The sequence below is a fragment of the Drosophila erecta genome, unplaced genomic scaffold (assembly GCF_003286155.1).
Source record: "Drosophila erecta strain 14021-0224.00,06,07 unplaced genomic scaffold, DereRS2 tig00000126-arrow-pilon, whole genome shotgun sequence".
Taxonomy (NCBI): Eukaryota; Metazoa; Arthropoda; class Insecta; order Diptera; family Drosophilidae; genus Drosophila; species Drosophila erecta.
In genome coordinates, this window is record NW_020825209.1 from 5,428,067 (window position 1) to 5,455,752 (window position 27,686).

The window sequence follows — 27,686 nt, forward strand, 5'->3', positions numbered from 1 at the left end:
AGATACACTGAAAGAAATGCAGTTTGCCAAGCATTATCATAATCATTCAACTTTGACATTAATTTCGTGCATTCAAAACCTTTTCCCCCTATTTTGAATGATTATGGGGTGGGTATACATTGTGTTAAGTTTCAATAAATGTAGATTACATCACTCACATAGAAGTAAACTTTATATTTTTTAGAATGAAAGAGTAAAATTGGGATGTTTATTTTAAATATTCATGAAGTCATATATTTACAGCCGATACACTTATATCTAAATTCTGATTAACAAACTTTTTACTTCAATTTTGTTCAATTTCTGTGTGTAGATATGTAAGTATGACTGTGAACACTTTTTGATTTTTCTGTGTAATCCGTAACACGCCCACATCTCCACGAAGCTAAACTTCAAATTAAAATCATTTTTGTAGCTTCCTCACATTGTTATCGCATAGAGAGGAAAAAAGTTAAGAATTGAAGAAGGAGAAAGCATAAAGAGGACGTAAACTGAGTGAAACGAACTTTGAGAACTCAGACACGCAAGCTGAAAGCTGATGAAAAAAAACGGCCATTGAATCACAATGCGGTTCAACTTGGCTAAGCAATTCTCATTGTTTTATCTTCGCAGCTACTACAGCTTCTTCTATAAATTCTAATGCATATTATTTGCACACTAGAAACGGCATTGCAGTCCAAAGTTGCAATTGGTACTGCATTTGCGATTGCAGATGCATAAATAAATAATCTAATCTAGTTGGCTGGTGCATAATTAGAAACACGCATGCGCCACATTTTCCGAAAGGTTTTTGGCACAATTACATGGCATCTACATGACGTTTGACGTTATGCAGTTTTAGTTTTGGTTTTCGTTTTATATGACTCAAACTGCAATCCACAAGCGTTTTTTATGTTTTTAAATCCAGTTTGCAGATCACTCATCATATACTTTACATTTGAGCGAGTATGTTGCGTGTAGAGAACACGACCATGTCCATAAATATGTAATTTTACGCGCATTTTACATTCGCTTTAGGAAATAATGCCTAAAAGTAGGCAGCGTTTTACCAAATGCCGCTTAAGGCGCTTGCCAACAGGTGGCGCCACTTAGTGATAATGTGGTTAACATTTAAGCAAGACTGAAATTGCATTTTTTGTTCATACCATAATGTTTTGAATTTCTTATTACAGAAACCGAGGGTGAACTAACTCGCCTGATCAAGACGCTTCCCTGGGGTCCTTTGTACTGCGTGCTGCAGCAGGACGATCAGACATTCACCGCCTACTGCAGCGAGGAGATATCGGTGAGCAATCCCATATATATTGATATTATATCCTAGTATATAGCAACTAACCCACACATACTGAAACACCCAGCGAAACAGACATCTAATCGCTTTGTAACTGTAAACATATCAAGTTCATTGGCTTTGTATTTTCGTCTGTGTATATCTATCCCTGTCTCTTACCACTGCACACTATCGCTAACCAATATGGATGTAAACAAACCGCTACTACTACTATCGTTCTACTAACCTGTAGATATTCCCGGCCACGCCCAAAAAGGAGGTGGGTAGTGCAATGCGATGCGGAACTGGAAAACCGCCCATCATAATCGAAAAGACACGTTACTGTTTCCGTTTTTACGTCATTGGTGATTCAATTGAATTGAGGATAGTTATTTAATTCCTAAGGGAAGAATGTTAATGAAAAATCTAAAAGCTAAGATCTGAACATACCCTCAAGAATAAATGTAAATTTAAATATCTAAAAACTAATATCCTAACATTCCTAGATTAAATCTTAGTAAAATACTATACATATGCTACCAATATTTTCACTTACCACGGATTTTACTATATTTAATGGGAAAATATCGCAAAATTGTGTTTGCAATCATAATGTATAAAGCTATGAAACGGAAACGGTAAAATGTCGGATATTTTGCATATTTCGGCGACATCATGCTAATTACTTTTACAACCGCCCAACCTTGATCTTCAGCTAGGCGATGTGTGCTACGAGGACATTCCAAGGGTCCGATTGGACCGAGTTCGTCGTCCTGCGAAGGCTTTGTGGGATGGACCGCCGACGTTGGCCGAGGAAAACGAGGATTCAGATTCGTGTGTTGGCGGAAGCAGCGGCATGAGTGGCATCAACGACATCGTCCTGAACACGACGCTTTACAGTGAACTAGGTAAGTACTAGGCCTATGTGTTACACAATAAATTCAAGGTGTTGTTTTGCAAAACCTATTCACCATGTCAACACAGAAAAAGGGACAATTTGGGTATTTTAAGTCGTCTATGCAAGAAAATAGTTATTTTCACGATCAAAAAATATGACATACAGAATGCAGAAGTATAGAGAATATAATTTTTAATCCCTCTTGTTTACGAATTTTTGAATGACTCCTTTGGTGCATCGAAATATGCTAAAAACCAAAAAGCTAGAGAACCCATAGACAATGATCTTTTCAAACGATACCATTTCAGTTCGGAAGGAAGTGATTCTCCGCTACCCTGTTATGGGTATATCACCCCATTCAAGTGTTATGCAATATATGGCTTCGCGTCAGGTGGCTTTGATTTTGTTGGTGTGGTCAAGCGGCGCTTTAATTGCATTTGACCGGCAAGCGGGCTCATCAGTGCTCATCGGTAATTGCAGTTTTAGTTTTTGTTCGTGTTTTGCTGTGGGTCCGTAACACTTTTCGATCGTATCTAGAGGTGTGTGTATCTGTGTCTTGCGTTTCTTTTTTTTTCCTATGCATTCTATGTGTGTGAGTAGTCAGGAAATTTGTTTGTAGCGTCACGCATGCCGGAGCATTCGGCACAATGGCGAACGGGAGGGAGGCGCTTTTGGGGTGGCTGCAGTGGGAGGGGTGGGCGGTTTTCGGTTTTGGCCCCATGTGGAAGGTGCCGTCCGTGCAGCCGACACTTCCGTCGATGGCGAGATCGTTTCGGTTCTATTGCTCGTTTGTGTGTGAGCTTATCTATAAGTTGTGCGGCTCATTAAGAACGGATATATTTTAATGCAACCACGTGCAAACTGTAACGTGAACCGTCATTTCAATGGATGCACATTATAGGTCATCTCTTAATAACGTGAGATGCGTGATCGCCGTGCCGAGCACATTTTTGCACGTACATTATTCATAAAATCAATATATATTTTTGGAAGCGAATACTGCCACTCCCCCAATGCACCACAAGTTAAAAAGGTCAACTTTAAATGAAAATTTGTTTTGTGAGTGAACACAATTCACTGACAATGTCACCGACATGTTGCACTTGCACTTCAATTCGGGAAAGTTTGAAAAAGCGAAAAGAAGCGATCATAGATCTGGTATATATATTTAACATATATTCCATATTTCTACATTTTGGATAAGATTAAGTTAGATTACATTATTCATTTTTAAACGAACTTAAATAATTAATGACAAGATAGCTTCATTTTATTAAAATTAAAATAAACCTAATTTGTAGATTTAATTTTTGTTTTTATTTTATTTTTTACATGTGCGAATTCCAAACAATTCCGAACTCTCAATTCCAATTCCATTCGTTTCCCATTCCATTCGTTCCGGCAACATTTTAGTCAGCAACATGCTGCAGCAGCATGTTGCTATTGCTCTGAATGGTTGTTCGCTGCTCAGCATTGTTCAGTCGATTTTAAGCTTCCGGCGCAGGCGGTTCAGTTCGCTCCGTTCGGTGCGTTGATTATTTAGATTATTTAGCTAACGTTAACAGTGCAAAATGACTGGCCTGGCTTGGCGCCGCTAAACAACAACTAAGAAACGTTTAGCAGCAGTTTCGTACGAAAGCTATGCGTTTAATCATCTATTTTTTTTAATATATTTTTTTGGCTCAAGTGAATATCGTATGGTAGCATGGAAAATGGCTGAAAACATGGCTAAACTATGCGGGCCGTGCTTGTATTTGCGTGCGTGTGCGTTGCGAATTCGAAAATGTTCTAAAAATAAATGCAAACAAAAACAAACAGAATGTGAAAATCGTACAAAAAAATATATACAAAAATAAAAAAAAAACAAAAAAACTGGGCAACTACAAAGGCAAACTTGCGAGTGCAAAACCCCCATCGCAACCAACCCCCCTGCCCAGGAAACCAACCCCGCCCCCGCATTCTGCCATAGCTCATCACCATCATCTTGGCCACATAAATTCAGCAATACAGGCAGCAGGGAAATCATTTCTCATATTTTCAAGATCGTTTTTGGGGCTTTCTCTTTATTTCGTGTATGCTTGAAATGTTTCATTTCGATATACTCAAAACTATTACAATGTTTGTACTTTGACAAATGTATGCTTATTGGGTACGTCTATCCTAAAGAGTTACAGTTCAAAGTTTAAACTAAAGTTTAAAGAGTTTAAGGTCATTATTACGGTTGTGATATGAAATTTGCAATATGTGCGTTTTTAAATTCAGATGATTTGTATAATTTTATCTAAAATGTCAATCAAATGAAATTTTTACATTTATTATGCGATAAAATGCGATCTTAAAGTGTTTATTTTCTACCAGAAATTTCACATTTTATTATACGACTTGCGTTCCATGGGCGGTTTTCTATATTTCTTTTGTTTTTTTTTGGGTGAGCGACAAAAAGACACCAAATTAAGAGAAAAAGAAAAAGAAAGGAAATGAGAAAGAATGGGAGAAAAATGTAAACTAAATTAGGGAAATGAGCGCTTGACACCGTTTTAAGGGACACCGGAAAGTCACGTTGTTGTTGCTTCAGTTACTTTGTAGTCTTTGGTTACTGTAAACCGTTTACGGCCATAATCGTATCCGGATTAGCCGTCTTTTTCTTCGCTTTGGTATCGAAGAATTTGGAACATGGCAACACGGAACCGTAGTGGGGTGCCCCTTTTTGTTGGGGGTGGTGGGGGGTAATAAGGGAGCTTCTGGCCGTCTTGTTTATTATTTGTTGTAAATAGTGGTTGCTGTCAGCTGCTGTTATTGCTGCAATCAGAAGCCGTTGACACACATTATAGGCAGGTTCAAATTTGTTGCTTCTACTTTGGGCACTGAGAGAAATCGTTGGCGTACATCAATATCTAGCAGCTAAAAATGCTACTGTGCATCAACTAGGCTAAGAAATCCCATTTAAAATACAATAGGGTAGCTGAAAATTACACATTTCTTTATAAGTTCAAATTTTAAAGTTATTCGTTTGGTGTAAACATTGACAGTACAAGTATATACATATATGAAAAATAATATTTTTTGGATTCAAATTCAGTGCAATGTCTTGAAGATTTCGCTCTGTATAGTTGCGCTCAATCAAAATTTCGAGGCCCATGCAAATCACACAAAAGTGTTAAGCCCGGCTTATTGACACAACTGCAACTGCAACTGCAACAGCAACACTAACTGCAACTGCAATTTCAGCTGTAAACGCAGCAACAACATCAAGTTAAACGGCTTAACGGAAATCGAAACGAAATGCAATGAAAATAAAATAAAAGAAAAGCGGCCGAGCGAGCGAAAAGCGAAAAGAAAAATCCAACGCCAATTGACACCAATTAAATAATTTGATGCACATGACCCACATTTTATTTATACATGCATCTACTTGAACGCACTACATGTGGAGTATAGTATAGTATTCAGAGCCAAGAACAACTGCAACAAACTGCAACAAACTGCAGCAGCAACTGCAACATCAACAATTGTTGATCCACATGCACTTGGTGAATATCATACAAAAATAGCACTTCACTTCAGAATTTGCATTCATCTAGACCAGTCGCTATGTTTTCATCACGTCCTCTATGAATTTTGACTTCTCTGTATCTATATCTATATCTACATCTATTCAATTTTTAGATCTATTCGCCTGTCACTATTTCTGCTGCTCGTTAAATTAATAAACTGAGGTTAACAGTTTGTGAATGGGATTTTATTGGTTGCCTTAAATGGAGCCGATTGAATCCGACCTGAAAATAAGGTGTCAGAAATGTAAACTGTTTTGGGGGAATCTGTATCAAAGGGGTAGATTTGAAAAAAAATGGCAATTACAAAAATTCTGAATTTTTGAAGTAATGAATGGAAACTAAAGATATTACGACATTGCTTAAACGAATAATTAAGCGAATATTCAAAACTTTTTGTGAGAAATTTTCTTTTCTTACATTTAATGAAGATATTATGATTAAGTTCTTAAGATCCAAAGCAGTTAAAGATCTAAAAAGAGTTCCCACAGAACTGCATAGTTGAATAAAAAATACTGCAAACAATTGTCTATAAAATATATATTTGCGAATAAAGCAGCTTTGTTTTTAATAGTAACGAATGGAAGGTGAAGAACCCAAAGATATTATAATGCCTTAGCTTTTTGTGAAGGTATTGTATAGTTTATTTCGTAACAATATTTTGATGGTTGTGATATTATGGGGAAACCAGCGTAATAAAGCGAGTGTTTTGGCCACCTAGGAACTCCCGTTTGTTGGCAACAAAGTGTTTTAGCCATAGGATTTCTCAGCAGTCGATCAAATTTGTGGCCATCATCTTTTGTTAAGCACTGTAACAAGGGAATTGTGTGTAATTGTTTGAGATCTTTGTGTTTTTTTTTGTTGTTTTCCTTTAGTTTCGACTAGTTTGTTTTGTTTTTGCCTGCCCTTCTCTTTGCATTGTTGTCAGCTGATCTTCCTCTCGACTTCCTCGCTTTTTCTCCCAGTTTCTCTGCGCTTTCCCCCCCTCATCTCGCAGTTCAGCTGTTTTTTCGCTGGAGTTCATGGAAACAAAGCTTCATATTTGCATTGGCTGAATGGCCAAAGGAGGGGCGGCGTTTTCGAGGGGGGTTGAATGGGAGGGGGCTGGCACATGTCACATTGGAGAGCTTTTTTTGAGTTATTATTGCGAACAAGCTGCTGTTGGCAGTTGTAGTTTTTGTAGTTGTCGAGCCTATCCAACGAGATATATGTATATATACTATATACATATTTATCTCATTGTTGCGGGCGAAATTGCCAGACAATGCGATCCCCTTCCACTCAAAATGAAAGACACGCAGTTGGTGTTTTTGGTTGCAAGCGATACACCAAGAGAAACTAAATGCGTTTGAAAACTATAAAAATTATATTTTATGGTATTATTTCAAATGAAAAAGAAGGCTCAGCATAATACTCGCAGCATAGATATGAAACGAACAGGTTTCTTTCTTCAACTGTAATAAAAATAACATACAATGAATACATTTACCCAATTTTTTCCAATATTATTACAATAGAACGTATATTTGTTTATGTGTACTAACTGCTGCTGTTAATTATATGCGCAAATAGTTAAAGTCAAATTAAAATGCATTGCAACGGGCGGCGGACGCTTGGAAATTGCTTTTTCAGTTTTTATCTGGTTGTGGCGCTGGTTTTGGCCAATTGCATTTTCGTTCGGCCACAACGATTCGCTCGATGCGCTACAAGTACATCGCAAATCCTCGGATGTACATGTTTCAAAATTAATTTTACTCATTTCCCACATCTATGATTATATATGTGACTATATTATTTGATTACAGTCATTTTGTTATAATTTTTCTTTTGTATACGTAAAGGGTATTACCGGTGTGGTTGCTTGAAGTTTTCCCTTCTTTTCCTTCGTTTACATGAGTGCGGGTTGTTTTTGCATTTCCGTTGCTTTGAAGTTTCTGCTGATTTCTCGGGCCTGCTGAAAATTGAATAATTCGAATCATAACTATGGCAAAAAGTAGCAATAACAACAATTAGCGAAGCGGCACAGTTAGTAATTCATATATGTCATAAATCTATCTGCCTGTCTGTCGGCATTTTGCGTATCCGTAGCTAAGTTGTCTGTAAATGTATCTGTATTTGTATCTTCCACTTGCCTATCCGTCCGCGGATTGCCACACATTTCAGAGATGTCGTCATCGCACTGGCTAATGCACAAACGTATGGGATGTACAATCATCCGCTTTTCTGTGGCCTGGGACACGCCCCGATCTATATGGGATATATGGATATATATACCATATATACATATATGGTATAGATGGTGTATGGTGTGTGGTGTATGGTGCATGGATATGGTGTATGGATATGGTGTATGGTGGCAATTGCTGCCAGCGAAACATCAAATTAACTCGATTGTATAATCAAGTGGCGGCAGCAACCTAATCGTTGTGCTGGATGAGTGATAAAGCATATGATGATGGATCATGAGGCTTAATTTGAAGACCGAAACTAAGGTCATAAGAAAACCCTTCATTTTCTTGGCCACAGAAAGCCACAAACATACGAAATACTTGGCTAATTGTCGGTATTACAATGTTTATTCATTTGATACCTCAGTGTGTTTTCTCTTATTCTCATGAATATTAGGTATTACGATTTTAAAATCTAAGAATATAATTGCTTTACAATGTAATTGAAATTGCTTAAATTTATTGCGAAGACACTACAACACGTCATATTGTTACATGTGCCTTTTCTCAATGCAAATTTTCGTACTATCCGAATCAGTTTCCCATATTTGTTGTTACTATGGCCCCATATAAACACGATCCAAACAATCCCGCTGATTTTGTTTATATTTTGACGAGCAGAACCGAAATTTTTCGGTACGCTTGATTTGTTTACATTGGGCGAGAAATTTGTTTATTTCGCACCTTGAGATGCGTTTGAAATCATTTCCAAAAATACACACAAGTTTTCATTTTCCTAAGCTCTCTACTCTACTCTAAATTTAGCAAAGTCAAGAAAAAAAACAGAGAAGAAATTGGAAAAATAATCGCACGAACAACTAAACAAAACTACAGGAATGAAAAGGAAAAGCGCGAGCAACAAGTTCACACAGTTCTGGTAATAAAATGGTAGCAGGCAGAAATAATACGAGCTCCATAAGTCTCTGGTCGATGCTACCTCTCTCTCTCCCTCTCTCTCTCTCCCTCTCTCTCTCCCTCCCTCTGTTCTTCTCTCCCTCGCACTGCAGACCGAAAAAAGCATTAAAACAGTTAATATTGCTTTATGTATTTCAACATGGTCAACAATGTTGTGGCCTGTCTGTTGGAGATGGCCCATTGGGTGCTACTTGGGCCCACGAAAGAGACCGCAATTGGGGCTGCGAAAGAGAGGGAAGATAGGCACTTGGAGAAAAGGAATAACTGAAGAACAAACTTAAAGTATGCCTGTAAGCATACATATATTCAAACACAATATTTAAAAGATACGAGTATACTTCACATGTAGAATTACTTACATGAATTTTAGTATAACTGAAATATAATATTTAGAAACCTAATGAATGTTTCTCTCTGCACAAAGACAATGAGTTTGCTGCTCTTTCCTCTTTTTGCCCAGCAAATAATTTACATAATATGCAACAACACATGTTGACACGAATATATCGGATGAGTCGAGGGGGGCTAGATTTAGAGGGGAAAAAAAAGGGGGGGGGGGCGCAAAGTGGGGGCTACTGCGACTTAAGTTCATCGTGTGAAAATTGCTTTGTCTTCGCCATATGTCTGCATCTCTTCGCTCCCCATACAACACCATTTTTTAGTTCGGTTGTGAGGAAGGAAAGTGGCTCAAACAGCACTCGCATGCTGATGATGACGGGTTCTAACGGTGTTCAAGTTCTATAGTTCTATAGATCTTGAGTTCTTTATCTACCCAGTCATCGGGGAAATACAACAGTATAGCGCAGTAGATTAGTAAGTGCACAAATAATCGCTGGGATCTGGGAAGCTCTCTTTTATGAGCTCATTTACAGCTACTAATTGCACTCAAATTACCAGAAATTAACACAACTTCCCTTGCGATATTATCAGCAGTTTCAGCACAATCAGTTGTTTCAGGCGTTTTCCGTTTGCATTCATAATAATAAATAAGTTGTATTGATATGCCATGACCTCGCATTGAGTTTCGATTGAGTTCATTTTGGGAAGTTAGAACTCTTTCTTTAAACTTAGATGCTCCCACGATATTTGCTGAATTTCTCGATTGGTTTCGATGTCTCGCCTCGGATCTGCGATGAAAATCATTCCCACTCACGTACTATGCCTCTACATGAACTCCCTTTATTGGGGATTGAGATACGTACCCTACCGCCTTCCCCTTTCCCTTCCCCCTCCCGCACTCCACTTTATTTATCTGATCACTTCAAATAAGAAACCGCGAATATCCGTCGAAAATACGAAAACGTGCCTTCAATGACAACCGGACGAGAGCAACAACAATTTCACTTTTTCGTTGTTACTTCGTTGTGGTTGGCTGGTAATTTAATTTGACTGTGGATCAACGACCACGACCCCGCCCTCCAAGTACCACCCCCCTCCACCAGCGCCTGACCTGGCCACTACAGTTTACCTAGTTGTTGTTTGCAATAATCATCATTATCATCATTAGATTGCTATTGTTCTGAATGAATCCCAAACACACACAATGCCGCCCACCAACGCCCCACCCCTTTGGAAATCACCTGAAAAATGGCAGGGGTACGAGTATACACTTCTCCAAAAACAGATGTACATTGTACAAGCACTTGCTTCCTAATGTTATTCTTGGAACTTCTTTTTATGGCGAAGCTCCGCCATAATCGATGAAACTATTAGAAACCCTTTATTTAAGCCATATTTGCAGTTTAATGTTTTGAAGACATGTTTTCACTTCTATGCCATTTTGGGTGCAGTTCGTTTGAATACTTCATGTGCAAATTATGCAGACTTTATGTAGATTTGAAGGTACGAGCACATCCTATCGATAGCCATCACCAGTTAACTTGATGTTGTTTTTTATTTATTTAGTTTTCTTCTGAGATAGATAGTTTTGCCACTCTGCAAGAGTGTGTCAGGGAATCTTAAGCTTATGGGCATTTCTCTGGAACATTAACACTTTTCCGCAGCACTTTTCATTCAGAAGTGGGTTTTTCCGACTCCGACCCTCCCTCGTGTGCGTTACATTGTCTTCATCGCCAGTTGGTTTTTCCGCGTATCCGAAATCTGGGTATCGCTGCATCTTTTCCCTGGCACATTTCATTTATCATTCCTCGGTGCGTGGCTCCAAAAGAATATTTGTGTGCCCGTCTGTCTGTGTCGCAATTATCGCCGCAATCATTGTGGTCCATTTTGATCTCATCTCATCACTATAACGTCAATTACGCTGCGACTTCAATTCGCTGTTTGCCCGGCAAAATGGGTAAACTGAAAATAGCAGAAAAAAAGAACCTGGAAAATGAAAATGTTGATGGAGACGAGCGGGCCACTACACAGATGCGATAAATAAAAAAAATAAAAAAAAATTAAGAAGAAGATTGAAGAAATGCCATAATAGAAATCTTAGATCTGTGCCTTTTGCCTTATTTTATGTATTTTTCTTTCTGTGCTGATGTTGTAGTCACTTTAGTTTCTGTACCCTGTACTTCCCTCTGATGCTGATCTCTCAACTGGCTGTTTTGCGCAGAGGGAAATGACCTGGGGACCGGTGCACAGAGCCCACGGCCCTTCTTTCATTCAATTCCGATACACAAGTCGTTTGGCTACCCAGTCCATTGTCCACGATCCATGAACCCGCCACTCGGAAAGACAGCTATCTAAAATTTCACACAGAAGTACAAAGTGCTTGCATGTGATTTACAAAGTTGTTCAAGCTCTTGGGCATATTTATATTTTATTGCATATTTATTATTTGTAAAGTAGTTGTAGTACAGATACTACCATTTTTCCTTTATGTTTGGTATTACTAAGTTATTTGAAACATTTTTTTTTGTTGTGAATTATGAATGTGTAATAATTTGTTTATTTTGAACTGTGATAACCTCTTTGGTTTCTTTGAACCCCTTTTTTTGTGAATTTTGAATGTGTAATAATTTGTTATGTAGATATGGTGTACATTTTTGAAATGCAATGTATAAAAATAAAAATTCGCAATATTTTAGAAGCCGTATAAATACACTAAGCCAAATAAGGGGCCTGTTTTGGCAAGTGCGATCGAAACACCGGTTTCGCTCTGATGGTGCTTGAAGTAAATGCCGCTCTGGCGATCATCGTCGCCGTGGTGTTCTATGCGACAAAAGATGAATAGATGGAAAGTTTCCCACGTCCCCGCGACGAGGGCAGCCACCAGAGTGCCTATTATAAGGCGATACTCATTATAATATATATTAGCCGTAAACCTAATGAGCTTTGTCTTTGGCTTTGGCTTTGGTTTGGGTTTGGCTGCTACTCGCAATTGTGTGGGACCTTGCTTCTGGGCGGTTTTGAACTTCTCCGGAACGGACCGGAACCATTATCTGCCGAAATTCTAATTCTCTAGATTCTAATATTTAATGCTCGAGAATGGGTGTTTCTACTCTTGCCGTAAAAGTGTTGCAACATAAATGGGCTCTAAAAGAAGTTGGGAAGTGGGTATTTAAGTTCTATTCAAACTAAAATATGTTATAATCTATTATTTCTATGGAATTGGGGATCATGTACATTGCATATGAAAAAGAAAAGTTCTACACAGCCTGTAATCTTGTGTAGGAAAAAGAAAAGTTTTACACAGCCTGTAATCTTGTATATGAAAAAGAAAAGTTTTACACAGCTTGTAATCTGATTGCTTTGGATTAGGTGTGGAGGAAATGGAAGATTTACTCTAGGCTCGGTTTCGGTCTTGGTCTCGTTCTCGGGCTCCGGATCATTCATCTTCCGCTGGATCTTTGTGGTTTTGTTCTCTGCACCTTGACGGCCAAGACTTTTACCTTTCGCGGCTTATCACCTGGTCCAGCCCCCTCAACCCCCCTCCGCGAGCCATATATATGTGTACTTTGCGAGAGATACTTGCCTAGGTGCATATGTAATCGGTTGAGTCGGGGCAAAGTCTATGATTGGATTGACTTTGTTGGCTTGGATGTTTGAGCTTGTTGTTGCTGCTATTGCTTCCAGCGTCATCGACGTGCAAAAATGCATCTCTGCCAAATTATTCATTATGCGCACGGGACGCCCTCAAAAAACAATAAATAAAAATTAAAGAAAAAACGAAAAAATCCAAACAACGTATATAAAGCAAACATATTGTGACGCCAACGCCGGCTGCATTAATCAGCAAAAAAACACAAAAAACAAAAAAAAAGCAAGGAATCACATGGGGAAAAAAGAGCTTTCAGCTTGAAGCGTTGCATGCTGCCTTTATATGGCGCATCCGTTGCAGTTGACGCTTTTGTTTGGAGTTTTTCCCTTTTTCCCATATAAAAACATCATCAGTCGCCGGCGGAATGAAAAGGGAAGCGGAGTAGGAGTCATGTGACCATATTGTGTATAGTATGCCATGCCATATAGCATACAGCATACACAGCATATCGAATTCTGAGCACTTCTGGCCATTGGCTTGCACTTCCGTTTAAATGGAAGGTGGAATGGCCGGTGGACAAAAGAGAGTCTGTCGGCCGTTCTGGGCGCACAGGTGGCAACGTGGGCGACTTGCTCGAATGAGCAGAGAAGCGTGAATGAGATGAGAGCCTGCACTCAGAGAAAATCCGTTGGCTCCATGTCTTAAATGGAAGTGAAATGTACTTTAAGTCCTGGTCTCTACTTAGACAAGTCTTTAAGTAATTTCAAATCAAGTGGTTGAAATACCAAATGTTCCTTTCTCTACTGATCTCTACTTAGTTAAGATTCAGAAAATTCTTGAATTTTGTAATGATTCAGAAAATGTATACAAAATCCTGAAGTGTTTAAATATATACTATTCTATATGCAAATTCTAATAATTGTAAAGCCTATATTCAATGTCTAAGCTACTTTCGAATGTACTTTGAGTGAGTTTGGATTGAACCTTAAACAAATCACATTTCATTATGCAAAATTTGGAATTTTTTTTGAAAAATCTTGTAACTGCAAATCATAATTTCAAATCTTTCCAATTGGAATCTCATGTGAAAAAATACCTCACATATTCACAATTCATGGCAAACAACGTTCCTATACGATCTAGTTAAGTGAAGAACACAATATTTGGTGCAGTGTAGCCAGGAAAAGAGAGGCATTTAGAGAACAGCTGCCGCGTGTCTGTCGTGGCTACCGTTGGAGAAAGTAATGAAAAAATAGTCAAGTCTTTGTGGCGAAATTTATGTTTATCACCAGAGCACGCACACAAAAAATTCAACTAGAAAACTATGATGGTTAGCAACGAGTTTTCTTTTCGGGCACGCAGCAATTGAAAGCAGATATGGAAAATTATTTTAATAACAATAAAACTAAAACGAAAAAATAAAAACGCGAAACGCACGCAAGAGGAAAATCCAGTAATGGAAATCAGCAAACCACAAAATTGAGGCCTAGAATTCACACCGCCGTACGAACAAAACCCCATTTTCGGTTTTTCTCTTTCGTTTTTTTTTACTTGCTGCCATTTTCAGGGGGGAAAATGCAAAAACCGAACAAGAGAAAGCCAAAGCTCCTCAATCATTTCAGATTTTTAACGCCTTGGGCTGATTGCATACATTACGATTTAATTGGGCTGCATTTATCGATTGGCGCCCCAGACTTAAGAGGGAAAACTCGTGCTATCTGCCAGATAAATGTGATTTTAAACTATATTGCTAGAACAGAGTAGTTGCACATTTACATACAATAATGCTTTGATATGAGTCGAACAGTTTGTAATAACAATCTTGAGTGGGTTAAATAATTTATACGCTCTCTTCTGCGGATTTCTCTATTTCTCTCTCTCTCTCGATCGAATGTGGAAAGCCCCCACCCACTGAAAAAAAACACAGCTGCTCGTACATAAGACACCCAACGAGCGTAAAATTGAACAAGTTAAAAGGAAAATTGAAGCCAAAACACCAACACTGCACACATATACATACATTATACATACTCATGTGCATGTGTGTGTGCAATATTATTAATATCTTTTCCTTTGTTGGGCAGTCGCGCGTGTGCAGAAGAACGAGAAACCACTTGGAAAAATTAGCTGAACAATATTGAGTGGCCCAAAAAAGTGGCCCGTCGCAGTCGTAGGAGCCTTTAGATTATTATTATTATTTGTTCGCCTTAGAGGGCGGTAGAAGCCGGTAGGGGTGCGCTTACAGGGCCAACACGCCATGACCATAAATCTTAATTGCCGACGCAGGCAAGCGAAACCAGACTTAGCTGGGTTAAATCGACGTCAGATGGTTATGTTTTGGGCCCGAAGGAAAAACGGAAAACAGGCCTGTTTAACCGAATTAAGTGGGGATGGTTGTCCATGATCAGTTTAAATACCCATGTGTCTATGTGGAAAGAAAACATTTGAATGGAAGTCAACGGTGTTCGCCTAATTGAAATGTAAACTTTATTCTTGCAACTTTCAACCGCTTAAAACGCATAACGAAATCGACCAAGCCAAGCCAGTGTGTTTCACCCCTCGCGAGTGTTGTGAACTGAAACTTATACCTGCCCCTTTGTCGCACAGGAAACCATGTCAAGGTTAAACACAAAGAACTAAAAAAGAAAATATATATATGTATGTATATGTATGTATATAAAAAATTAACAAAACTACGACGGCAACGGAAACCAAAAATCTGCAAAGGCAACTTTAGCAAGGATACCAAATAGAAAAGCAGCTAACCAAATCAGAATGAATTGCGGTGCTTTGCGAGCAATTAGCGACGAGGTGCAAATGCAGACGGCAAATTCGACGACTCCGCAACAGAGGAAGATGCACTCCATGCCGCGTACTGTCCCCCAGAATTCCCAGAACACGCAGAACTCGCCGAACTCTCAGAACTCCACGCTGAATCCAGCGACGCGAACCATGGATCAGCAGCAGCAGCAGCCCCCAACTTCGGCTCTGCGGAGGAGCACAATGCCCCGTGGTCGGGGATTGGCCTCCTGTTTGAGGGGCGAGCGGGATGATGCACCCACTCCGCCCATTCACGGAACGATGAACACCGACGTGGAGATACTGCAGGCGATGCAGCTGATGAGGGGCGGCGACCAGGAGCGAGTGCCTGGGACAGGATCGGGTGCTTCCACGCTGGAGGCCACGGGCAGGAGTAAGTAGACACTTGAGAGGCATATCACTAGGTTTCTGAAAGGTGCTGCACTAGCACTTTAGTTAGAGCAATGAATTCTACTTGACACCTATTAACTACTAACGTAACTAACATTATTTTGTATGTATAGCAAGGATATAGTTGATAAGTTCTTCAGTCGAAGTCGAAGTGATTCAGCTGTATATTCACATCGGAGAACCCCTCGGAGTTGTTTCATCTGTCATCACATTACTGGATGATTGGATGAATGGGTGGATGGGTGGATGGATGGAAGACGGATGTGAGTGACATCATCGAGAGTGAGAATGGGAATTCAGAATTATCACTGGATTGGTTGGGCAGTTCGTCGGTTCGTCAGTTCGGCCATTCCGCTTTGAAGTCAATTGTGTGGCGGCATAATTTACAGTTGCACAGTTACGACTGATGACCCGCGCAAAGTAGATAATGCAGTGTTTGGTTGGGAAAAAAGTGTCAACGGAACAGTCATAATCACAATAATAACGCCTTGGTCTGGGAACCCAAGGGGCTGGGGCTCTTTTAAAGACCGGAGATCCCAGAGACAGACACAGATACAGACAAAGACACAGATACAGATACATACACTGACAGACTCCTGGGTCACCTACAACGATTGCTCAATTTACGAGCGTGCCCCACATTGTCATCGCCGCGACCACTTGCGATGCCTTGTCTAGCAATTGTATCTCGCTGTATTTCATATTTTGCATTAATTGAAGTGAAATTTTACGGCACCAGCTCAAAGGTCAGGCCATGTAAATGGGTCGAGTTTTGCAAAATTAAACACCAAACACAACACTACTAGCTAGAAAACATTTAGCACTTAGCATTAGGCTGGCATTTGCATCGAACGAACACAACTAATCCATTTCAATCTCATTTCCACTACTTTCAGGTGAGTACAAGTCGAAGACACTGCCTCGCATACATTTCGATACGGCGCTAAACGATACATCCCTGAATGAAGGTAACAACCATAACAACAAAGTGCCCGCTTGTTCGATTGAATCCCTTTTGAGTGTGGTGAATGATTGAGTGAGTGAGTGAGTGAGTGACTATGTCAGCAACTTACTCATGCATTATCCGTATCTCAATGTCGTGACATTGTTTCTGTTCAAGTTTCTGATTCCCCCATTTCCATGTGGCGCTTAGAACGCTATTGTACTGGACTGCCAGATAGAGACCTAGAAACCCACAAATGCGAATACTTTTGCCGGCTCAGCGCAATCCGATCTGCTCTAAACTTATCAGCAATTGCTGGACATTATCACTTCATGGGCGATATGTAACCAAGCATATGCATTCTGACGCTTGGGGTTTCTTAAAAGTTATATTACAAATATTCCGCTGTATCCGGGATTCTGGAAAACTCAAGAAAAAGAACACAAACTGCAGTTAAACAATCTACTCATTACATAAACGCAATCTTAAATGGTAACGTAATTTTCACATTAACCATGGCGAAAACCGATACAAATTTTACTCTCATGTCTTGCTTTTAGAGTACACAATTAAGCATTTAAAACTTGGTAATTATGTGCCACTTAAAGGCAACCAGTCTTAAAACGCTTTATAAATATTTATATACCATGAAACTGAGTTAACTATTAGCACCTTTAGTTTTTGTAAACAAACATATTGTTAAAAGTCTAAGACTTCGGTTCAATTTGGTTTACTTTGGAATTTTTAAAAATTTTAACATAAAAAAATGACATAAAAATTAAAGAAAAATACATTTTTAAATTTAAATGCAGATTAAGATAAAAATCCGATTAAGATAAGTTGAGTTATGAAGTTTAGAACTTCAGGCTTGGGATTTTTTTTAATATTTTTGAATTTCTACAACATCATACAACATTAAAATTACAACAAAATTCGAGTAACAGGCATAAAAAGAAGTGATTTTTCATTTATACACGATTAACAATTTTCCTTATTATATTAACTTTCTGCATAAATCGAGGAGTTTTAAGATGATCTACTCAAAAGATTTTACTGTAATGTTCCGAATTCAACACGCAGATATCTACATGACGTCGTATTCTACACAACCCAAAAAGTATGCAGTTTTTCATGGATTACCCTATGTGTATTTGCATAACTTCCCGAAGAGAGGTTGTTTATGAATTTAGGCAAATTCCATTCCCTATAAAGGTAACGGAATTTCAAGAGGCAGGACGTGGCTTATATAACGATCGCTTGGCCAGGGGTTGAAAGTTGAAAAGTGAAACAGAAAACTCCCTCTCACCCAGATCATTGTGCCCCTATGCTAAGGTAATGCCCATGGAAATGCGAATGGAAATGGTTACTTTCGAGCCGCTCGTAAACAAGTCTTCCGTTTTTCGTTGCGGCGAAGGAGGTGAACGTGTCACATAAAACCCCATAGTCACGCACTTCCGCAGTGAACAAAAAACGGAAAGAAAAAACACAATAATAAAATAAAATAGAGGTAGAGGTAGAGAGCGAACCAAGCGTTACGACGGCTGGTATGAGTTTGGGGATGTGGTGTGGGGTGTGCGGTTCGGTTGGTGTTCCCTTAATTTGTATTATGCCTTGCCCGACTGCCCAACTAGCACCTAACACACATTCATAGACACCCACAGTTGAGGTAGGAAAATAGGATTACTTAGTGTGCTCCAAAGCGTAGCTACATACATGGCTCTTTTAATTATTGCATCTTATACACAACTAATACGAATTCAATCCAATTCACTTTGGACGATATTTTATCCAATATCGTTGAAAATGGTATACATATTCCACATACAGCATTTTGAACGTATTCTAATTGAAATTTAGTTATTTCGGAAAAGGTTGTAGCTATTATTTTCACCGCTATTGTGGCCTCTCTCGATAGCCCCACTGGCGCTCTCTGCGCATGGGCAGCACCCTCGATGGGCAGCACTGGCGATCGTCGACTGCTGTTTTTTTTGTCTTTCCGCATTCGAGATCAGTCACTGTGTGAAACACGTCGTATATTGACATTTAACACTAAGAACTGTGCGTTTAATTAGAGCAAAATTATGAAAAAGGCATGACTGGCACGTAGCACACGATCATTGCTTGAAAACCGATTAATCGATAGCGTCAAAACGCCGAAAAGTATCGCCGCAGCAAACATCGCGGCGCAAATGTTTTGTACATCGCTAGATCAGATCGATTTTTGAGTTCGGGTGGAGTGGACGGAACGGAACGGAGCGGCAACGGCGGTTGTTTAAATCGTCCCGTTTATTATTATTGTTTTTTTGCTCTCGCGCGCGTCGGTTTTAACTATGTTATTGCATTTTATTATGCCCTGCGCTGCATAAATAATACCTCCTTTGCCTTGTTTGCTGAGCTACACTTCAAATTGTTTATTTTTTTTTTGCATAATTGTTAAAGCTAGTGCTGTTTTTGTTAAAGTGTTTTATCCCCTAATTCTAACAACAACAACCGATAAATGCATTCCTGCACACGAAGGAGAAGAAAGATGCGTGTGCGTGTGTATTAGTTCAGTTTCTCTGCGCTGCGGTTGTGTGTGTGCGTGTGTGTGTGTATAAGCTGCAACTGAAAACCAAAATTAACCAACATCAACAACAAAAAAGCAAGAGTAGTACAACAAATAAAGATAAATAAAGACAAACTTAACCAAGCGACAATGTGATGCGAAAAGGCGATAAAATAGGAGCAAAAACAAAGCGCGAAGAGAGAGAAAAAACGCGGAAATGCAGTTGAGCGCATAATTTTTATAAGCCAAGCGACAAACGCACACTGCAACAACTGCAATAAAAATAACTTTAAGGCGAAGCGAGAGGGGAAGTAAATACCAAGAAGTTAAAACAGAAGCATCAGCGAAAAAGAGAAAGAAGTAGAAGTACTAGAAGAAGAAGCAGCGGCAGCAGCAGCGTCGATAAACACAAACACAAAATATACCTGCGTGTGCTCCCTCTCGCTATCTCTCTTTCTCCACCTATCTCACGCTGCAAATGTGTGTGTGTACCATGCTCTCGAAACTACACTGAGCGAAAAATAGCAAAATGTTGCAGGCCGCTAGCAGCACAACAACAGCAACAGCCACAACAACAGCAGCAGTAGACACAGGAAACAGTGAAAGCCCGATAGTAGCGACGCCGGAGGAAAAATCCCAGAGACGACGCTCCACATTCTATGTACCATTGGTAATAGAAGACGAAGAGGAGACCAAAAAGGATACACCAACCGATCATCTGGTCCAAAAGTCATCGAGTAACACCAGCCTAAGTAGCAATAGTAACTCCCTAACGAACTCCGATACGAAATCATCGAAAAGCTATAGTCTGCGCAAATCGAGTTCGGTGAAAAGCGGCGTGGCCAAGGTTAGTGCTCTCTTCGAGCGGAAAACTCCATCGAAAATGTCGCCTCCTTGCGGCTTCAATTGGAGCATCAGTGGCAGCGAGAATGCGGCCCAGTACTCCGATACGGATGAGGATGAGGAGAACTCCACGGAGGCCCGTCATCGCGAACAGCTGCTCAAGTCCATGCCCACCGGCAACAATAATTCCACCACCACCGCATCCCCATCGAAACTGAAGCGATATGGCATCGTGCTGAACGTCATCAGTTTGAATGGCAGCGATAACGAGCAGTCCTCGATGGGTAGTAATGTTAGTACCATGCCAACCATGCCAACCATGCCATCCATGCCAAACACCCAGAACATACCAAATACGGCTGCGCCCAGGACTCATTTCAATGAGGAGAACGACATTGTCCTGGCCACGCCCCCGCCGCCAAAACAGCAGGCATTATCCGCCGCCCATGAGTCAAACGACTACGATGATGATTCAGAGATAAGTCGCATGCAGACGAACACCTCGACGCCCATAAAGCTAATGAAATCCCGATCGCGAACCAATATACTGGCTGTACCGCTGCCATCGGTGGAGCGCGGTTTGGCCACAAACACGACGCCCAATAATAATAATGGTAATGGTAATGGTAATGGTACTACGACCACAACGACGACGACGACGACGCTGATTACGCTCCGTGCAAAATCGAAGACCCTGCCGCAAAATCTATCGCCTTCAGTTGTTTTACGCGAGGCAGCCGCACTGGATGAGCTCGAGAAGAAGCGCGAAAAGTATCAGGAGAAGCAGGAAAAGCGGGAAAAGCGGGAAAAGCTGCAGGAGAAACAGCGCCAGCTGTTCGGCGGCAGTACGGCCAGTCAGATAGCGGGCTCATCGCCCTACAAGCTGCAGAACAGCTGTTCGGCCACCTCGATACTCACGCACAGTTTTCCGCCGAAGAACCTCTTTCTGCTCAAGTCCACACCCAAACTGACGGCGGATATAGCCGCGGCCACGCCCCCAAATACCTCGGCGATCTGTTCGCCGCCCAAGAAATCGCTTAGCTTCATCCGACGTGCCCACTCCACCAAGGTGGCACGCAGCAATTCGCTGCTAAAACCAAATCAGGCTGGCCTTCTGGGCTCGGCAAGTGGATCCAACGGACTCGGAGTCCATCAGGGCGTCCTGATGCAGGGAGCATTGTCCTCCAGCTGTGCTGGGGACAATTCCAGCAGCAATGGCAGCTGGGGCAAACACTTCTACCAGCCCTACGATGTGTGTCCCTTGAGTCTGGACGAGCTCAACTGCTATTTCCAGGCGGATCAGTGCGAGAAACTGATCTGCGAACGATTCAAGATCAGGGATCTGGCCATACACATGGCATCCGCATCCGCAACTGGAGCGGATCTCTCTGTGACCACAGAGAATGAGACAACGGCAACGACGGAGGACGATGCGGGACATCATTCCGGTAGGTCGATTCAAGCAAATAATAAATTGCTCCGAATTCTTTTGTGTCTGCTCAATGGACAGCAAGTACTACATACATAAGTATTTCCTGTGGCAAACAACCGAAAAACAACCCCTTTGTGATCCCATATACACACCATTTCATTTCGATCCGATCGAACAATCCCGGTTTGTATCGAGCAACGGCGATCGTATTTGGAATTCCCCTATCTGCGCAGGGTCACGATAAGATAAGACCATAACCTCGCCCCTTTGTGACAGTATCGGCCGAAATTATAGGTCTACAATAGATATCTTTATCCGAATAACGAGAAACTTATGACCAAGGTATCACGTACTCATTTTAAATTCGTATCTCCAATTACCAAGATCACTGCTGTACTTCAATTTTACTCTCAATATCATTTGTTTCTAGACCTAATGGATCTCAAAAAGATCCCCCCTCTCTTAGCAGAAATGATACCGAATATACAACTCCACAATGTCATACTTTTAATTTGTATAATAATAGTTATATTCGTAATATGTATGTGATATGTAATACTTCCGATAAGCATTACTTTATATCGAATTTTCACTATTACTGTACAAATTAGTAGATATTGCCTAATGATCCAGATATATTAACTAAAGTACAAAACATACAACAAAGTGTCTATTAGGGGTGATAATGGCTAATATAAAAACTCCACAACACAATGTTATGCTTGTAAATTACAACTTTTATTGTGGGTACCTACTATTTTAATGGCAGATGTTTCAAGGGCTATTATTATGACCGCAGCTGTGCCACGGCCCCCTTCTTTTTTCGTGTGTTCTTCACACTTTCTGGCGGCTCTTATTAAGCCTTCCTGTGCGTTTCTTTTGCGACGTTTGCCATCATCAAGCCTGCCAGCTACTTTATTTACACACGATCGGAGGTGAACCCTCCTCCCCCAAACAACACCACCATTTATATATATACTTGTATACACATATATTCATGTGCGCCCAAGTATACATACATACATATGTATTCTTTTGGAACGTAGCCCAATTGTGTGGCTCAATTGTAGCTCAATTTGATGGCCCTGGAGGGCAGTGAAGCGTCGCACCATGGGCTTCATAGCAGTGCACAGTAAATTAAGAATATTAAATGATATCATGTTACAGAACGAATATTAGACTAGGCTGTATGACATTCTATATACTAAAGAGGTTTCATTTGGTCATAGGCTTACATGTTCTAATGGGTAATTCTTTTTTGATATTATTCTTTATAAGATTGATTTTGACCTACTTTGTAGTCGTTAAAAAAGTGTTGAATAAATGTATTGTGATCTGTTGGGATCTGGCTTTCTTTCTGTGTAGATTCTGAACTGAACCCCTATAAACCGATTCGAAAGTGATTGGAGTGTGTACATAAATAAAGTATCTGTATCCTCTTGCATTCTGATTTGGTATTCCAGGAACGCCATTGGTGTTTTTTCTTCCAACTATTGACGACTTCTTGAATTATTCTCGCTGTGCTGGCCATTGAATCGGAATCAGTTTTCTATACATGGAACGCCGCCAGGAAGCTCATTGCATTTCAATGAGTTCGAAAGAGAGAGGATCACGCTCTGCGGTACCGTTAAATGCCCGATCGATTCGCATTAACGCCGCTGCAGAAGTGTGACCAATTCGATTTGTGATCATTTAAATCATGGTCCCACTGTGCGGCGTCGTTTCTGTTTGCTTGTTTTTATTTCCCTTCTCTGCCCTTCCCATCTTCCCTTCCATTCTCTCTGGCTACAATTTCAATTTCGTTGCTTTTCTCTGGACTGTTGCTATTTTATTATGATTCACACACACCCGCACCAGAAACCAGTTTTTTTTTGAAGCCAGAAAAGAGATAGAGAGCGAGCGAGCAAGCGAGAGAGGAGAATGAGTATGCCAAACAAACGAACCGCTTTATTTTAAAACTCAAATTGTTGCTGCCATTTTTCGCTGATGCACTGCAAATAATTGGTGTCAATTTGAAGATAAACTCAAGAAAATGAGCAAACAAATTGTGGCTGAAATATTTGCAATTATGTTAAATCATCTTGAATGATTGTGTGCCAAACAATTTACGAAATCCAAATTGTGTTGTAATTTGTAATGCTTTAAGACTTTTTGTTACATGCGAGGGCATATTAACTGATTTTTTGCTGATTCTGTTAATAGTGTTACGCTTCTTGCCTACAAAAATGTATAAATATTCAAAAGTACCAAATTTGTAATGCTACGACATGTGAATTCACATTCAAACGTATACTTTGTACGTACATGTCCCAAAAATAGAGTTTCAAAACACATGTGCATCTTTCTCAAGTGCCTCACAGTCCATTTCAAGTGGTCAGCAAACATCGAGATAGTGTTTGCTGTAGTTTGCCGCTACATTCGCTCAGTGTGGCCGTAGTTGCAGTTCAGTTGCATTTTATTTGTAATGTGATAAGGCGCAGACGCTTTCGTAACTATCGACTTAACCCAAGGCGGTTTCTATTTTACGTCGATAAAGCAGACGCGTCGATGGAAATGCAATGAAAATAGACAAGTCCGAAAGGAATATTTATGATTTGAGAGCGGGCGCTACTCAAATATGTATAAAGTTACTTCATTATTGATTAACCTCTTATCGCAGAAGACTGCGACTCCATGGTCCCATAGAACATATAGTACATATTTCACATATCACTCAGCCCAAAACGCTTGACATTTTCGAGAAATACGGCGAGAAGAGAAACAAAACAAAACAAAGCCAAGTTGAGATAAAGATACTGTGGCCATTTATCTGCCACGATCGTTGGTTTGCTAGTTGGTCGGTTGCCTAGTTCCATTTATCAGAGCTCCTCTGACGGATCGTGAGATAGTGAGTGATCACTGTACGCATTTCCACTTTCCACACGGTGCTTTTGCTTTGGTTTACTTAACGCGTCGATAATTGAGCGCCGACCTTATCGCACAGTTAGCATCCGCCCAAGGGGCCCAAGATACACATGTACATATATCCGATACAATTCGATCGATCACCATTTCGGTCGGAGGCCAGTGAAAGCGAACCCCTTTCTTTGGCCCCCGACTCTAAGCCGTTTTAATTGCATCGCTGTCTCAAGACCCCGAAAGCCAAAGAATATGTCGATCGATGGCCGATGGAGTGACTCAAGCGATGAGCAATATTCGTGCATATACTCGAATGAGTAGTCAGCATCAGCATCAGCATTTCGGCATAATCACGATCATGAACTCGCGATCTCGGAGGTCCGGTCATCTGGCCAAAAATTACCAAATTATTACACACTCGCCGGAGATTAGGTGTAATATACTAGACCTGATGAGCTCTGCTGACTTCATCGCACTATATATGCGATTGGCCCACCTTTTTTGCCCGAAATGGTGTTTGCCATCATTGGGTTTCATTCGACTTTTCAATGTAGAAACAGACAATCTCGTTTGTATCATCCAATAGAGACTTAATCAGTTCTTGAACTCAGCTCTTAGCTACATTACTTATTAATGTGGGGTCATCATGCAAACGGCAGTTCAAACCCATTGAAACGCTTAGAGGGTACAATAATTACTTTCTTTATGAAGCAGAAATGTTCAAGTAATTGCAGCTTGTTTCTACAGAAATTTGATAAGCCAACTTGCCCTAGATTACTATGGAAAGTTTGTAAAGAGAAGAAATATGTTTATGTATAGTATATAAATATATTACAAATTTGAAAGTGTTGAGATAGCAACCTTTCATAGTTTTCATTAATAAAGAACACACATTTTTCATGGAGTGCGTGTTCTTTGCTAACCTTTTCTTTCCCTGCTGGCCAGATTTGCGTGCCTATTCCACATTTGGCATTGATCTGGGGGCGTGGAACACCCACCGTCTACAAAATCGGTATAAATGCGCCGTATTCGATTCACCTTTTTATTCATGTATGCTTTATCGCTTTGAATTTGATGCTTTTTCGCTGGGCGGTAAGATTGAGATGCTGATGATACAGTTGCTCATCAGCGAGTTTTGATCTTATATAGGAGTATTTCATATTTTTTGCTCGCTCTTTTCCATTTTGTATTAATAATAGAAATTGTGTGCCTCTAAATGCCAAACATGACACAATTTGGATTCCCCCTCTTGTTGGTTTGCTGTATTTTTTGAATGAATGACAAATCGTGCGGTTTGCATCTGCTGTTGACTATTCAAATGAATCAACCTGGAAATGCGAAAGGCAGCCCTTTTGGACAGCAAAAGAAACCGATGGGGGCGGAGTAGCCCATAAAACATGGAACTGCCCTTTGCATGCCATCAGATAAGAATGATGTTTGCTCTCCCCCGATGAGTCAGAACGATGGGATATGGCACCACGTCCATGGGTTCCACCTCCGTTCCTCCCACCGCCAACACACGATATCCCCTCATTTTCATGGCTAACTTTGTAGGTGGTCTGCCTTCGACAAGGTCGCTTTGTTTTTGGGCTCGTTCTTCATTTTCCTCTTGGCTGCGAGGGCGGCTCTGTGAAAAGGAGAGGACGAGATGCCCAGGTGGAAACTGGTTTCTGGTTGCCGGATTCTGAACTCAGTTTCAGCTACGGCGCACTGCACTGCGGAAAATACGATCTTAAGAGGCAGTTCTTACTATTTTCCTCGACCAAGCTAGCATATTAACAGTACACACTATTTACTGCTATTTATTGGCTAAAATGTGAAATTATGTAAGAGATACCTGTAGTCTTGTTGTCTTCATCTGACAAATACGGCGATGGATTTCCCGCTCAATGGTAACTTTATATTGATAAATAAATACAATAATATAATAGAAAATAATCCATAATATATAAATAACCTATAGTTGCTATTCCTGTTATAGGATAATAAAGTAAATGAGTCATGGTGTATATACAATGAAACAGATACTCAGCGTTTGTTATTTAGGAAACAGGTCTGATAACCTGAATTCGGATCATGTGGTTCGTGTCATTTGGTTCTATTTTCTGTGCTGAGTGCACTCGCTTAGCATCTTGCCACGGTAATGAGGCACATGAATGATGAATCATTCCTACCTGCCCCTTCCGCTGCTGCTGCTGCTGCTGTTGCCACTGCCACTGCGCTTGCCTCCTTGCCTCAGTTTCCATGTCTTCTGGCTGCTCCGGCTGTTGTTATTTTTTGCGGCAGGTGATGCGGCAATGTTGATGGCTCTCCGGAGCTGGGATAAATTCATTTGAGCAGCAGCTGCTCCTTTTCTTTTGTTCGACAGGCGAAAACCAGTTTTGATCTCTTCCAAAAAAACGAACGAACGAACGAGCGATTCATGCCAAAGTGTTGTGGCCGTTTTTGTTATGCGGGACGGGATTACAGAGAAATGTGCGGGAGATGTTTTGAGATGGGATGGAAATTCATCATTTAGGGATTAAAATACTTGCCGAACTGGATCTGAATCACCTGAATCACCAAAGAAGGTCAACGAAATCTGCTTGAGATGTGAAATTATCTCGAGTTGGCACTTGTGAGATAATCCCTTCTAATGCCCTTCTTTGCTTCCTTCTTTGCAGATACGTCCTATGAGAAGGCGTGCCGCCGTGGATCAGCGCCCACCACGCCCATTTTGGGCAGCAAACAGCACCAGACGGAGCACAATGCCACCTCGCGTTTCACCAACTTCTTTTCCAAAAAGTGAGTCGCCAAAGGAGTATACGTTTCAGATCACAATTCTAATAATATGCTATCGTTTTTCGGTACGACAGATCCAATCCCCTCAAGCGGACCAAGTCGGTGACCAAGCTGGAGCGGACCAAGCGCGGCTCTGGCGGACTGAGGGGCTCCCGCTCGCACGAGAGTCTGCTGTCCAGTCACGCCGTCATGTCCACCATAGGTGAGTTCTGCTCAACGATGGAGTTTTGGCCAATCCTGAAAT

The 27,686-nt window shown here is 40.6% G+C and overlaps 1 protein-coding gene across 8 annotated transcripts in view; it reads left to right on the forward strand.

The window, feature by feature from the left end:
* Window positions 1–27,686, forward strand: part of LOC6549772 (probable Ras GTPase-activating protein) — a 41,722-nt gene that overhangs the window by 9,229 nt on the left and 4,807 nt on the right. For 2 of the 8 annotated variants that reach the window (XM_026982427.1, XM_015155635.2), the window contains exons 1-5: window positions 3,644–3,694; window positions 15,398–15,983; window positions 16,897–16,968; window positions 27,325–27,445; window positions 27,517–27,644. In XM_026982427.1, the coding sequence (XP_026838228.1) occupies window positions 15,566–15,983; window positions 16,897–16,968; window positions 27,325–27,445; window positions 27,517–27,644 (739 nt within the window). In that variant the 5' untranslated portion in view covers window positions 3,644–3,694; window positions 15,398–15,565. Of the gene's footprint in view, window positions 1–1,172; window positions 1,286–1,523; window positions 1,551–1,985; window positions 2,179–3,643; window positions 3,695–15,397; window positions 15,984–16,896; window positions 16,969–18,894; window positions 21,780–26,497; window positions 26,554–27,324; window positions 27,446–27,516; window positions 27,645–27,686 lie in introns of those variants that run through there. The other 6 variants (XM_026982429.1, XM_001977556.3, XM_026982428.1 and 3 more) reach the window with 5 other exon arrangements.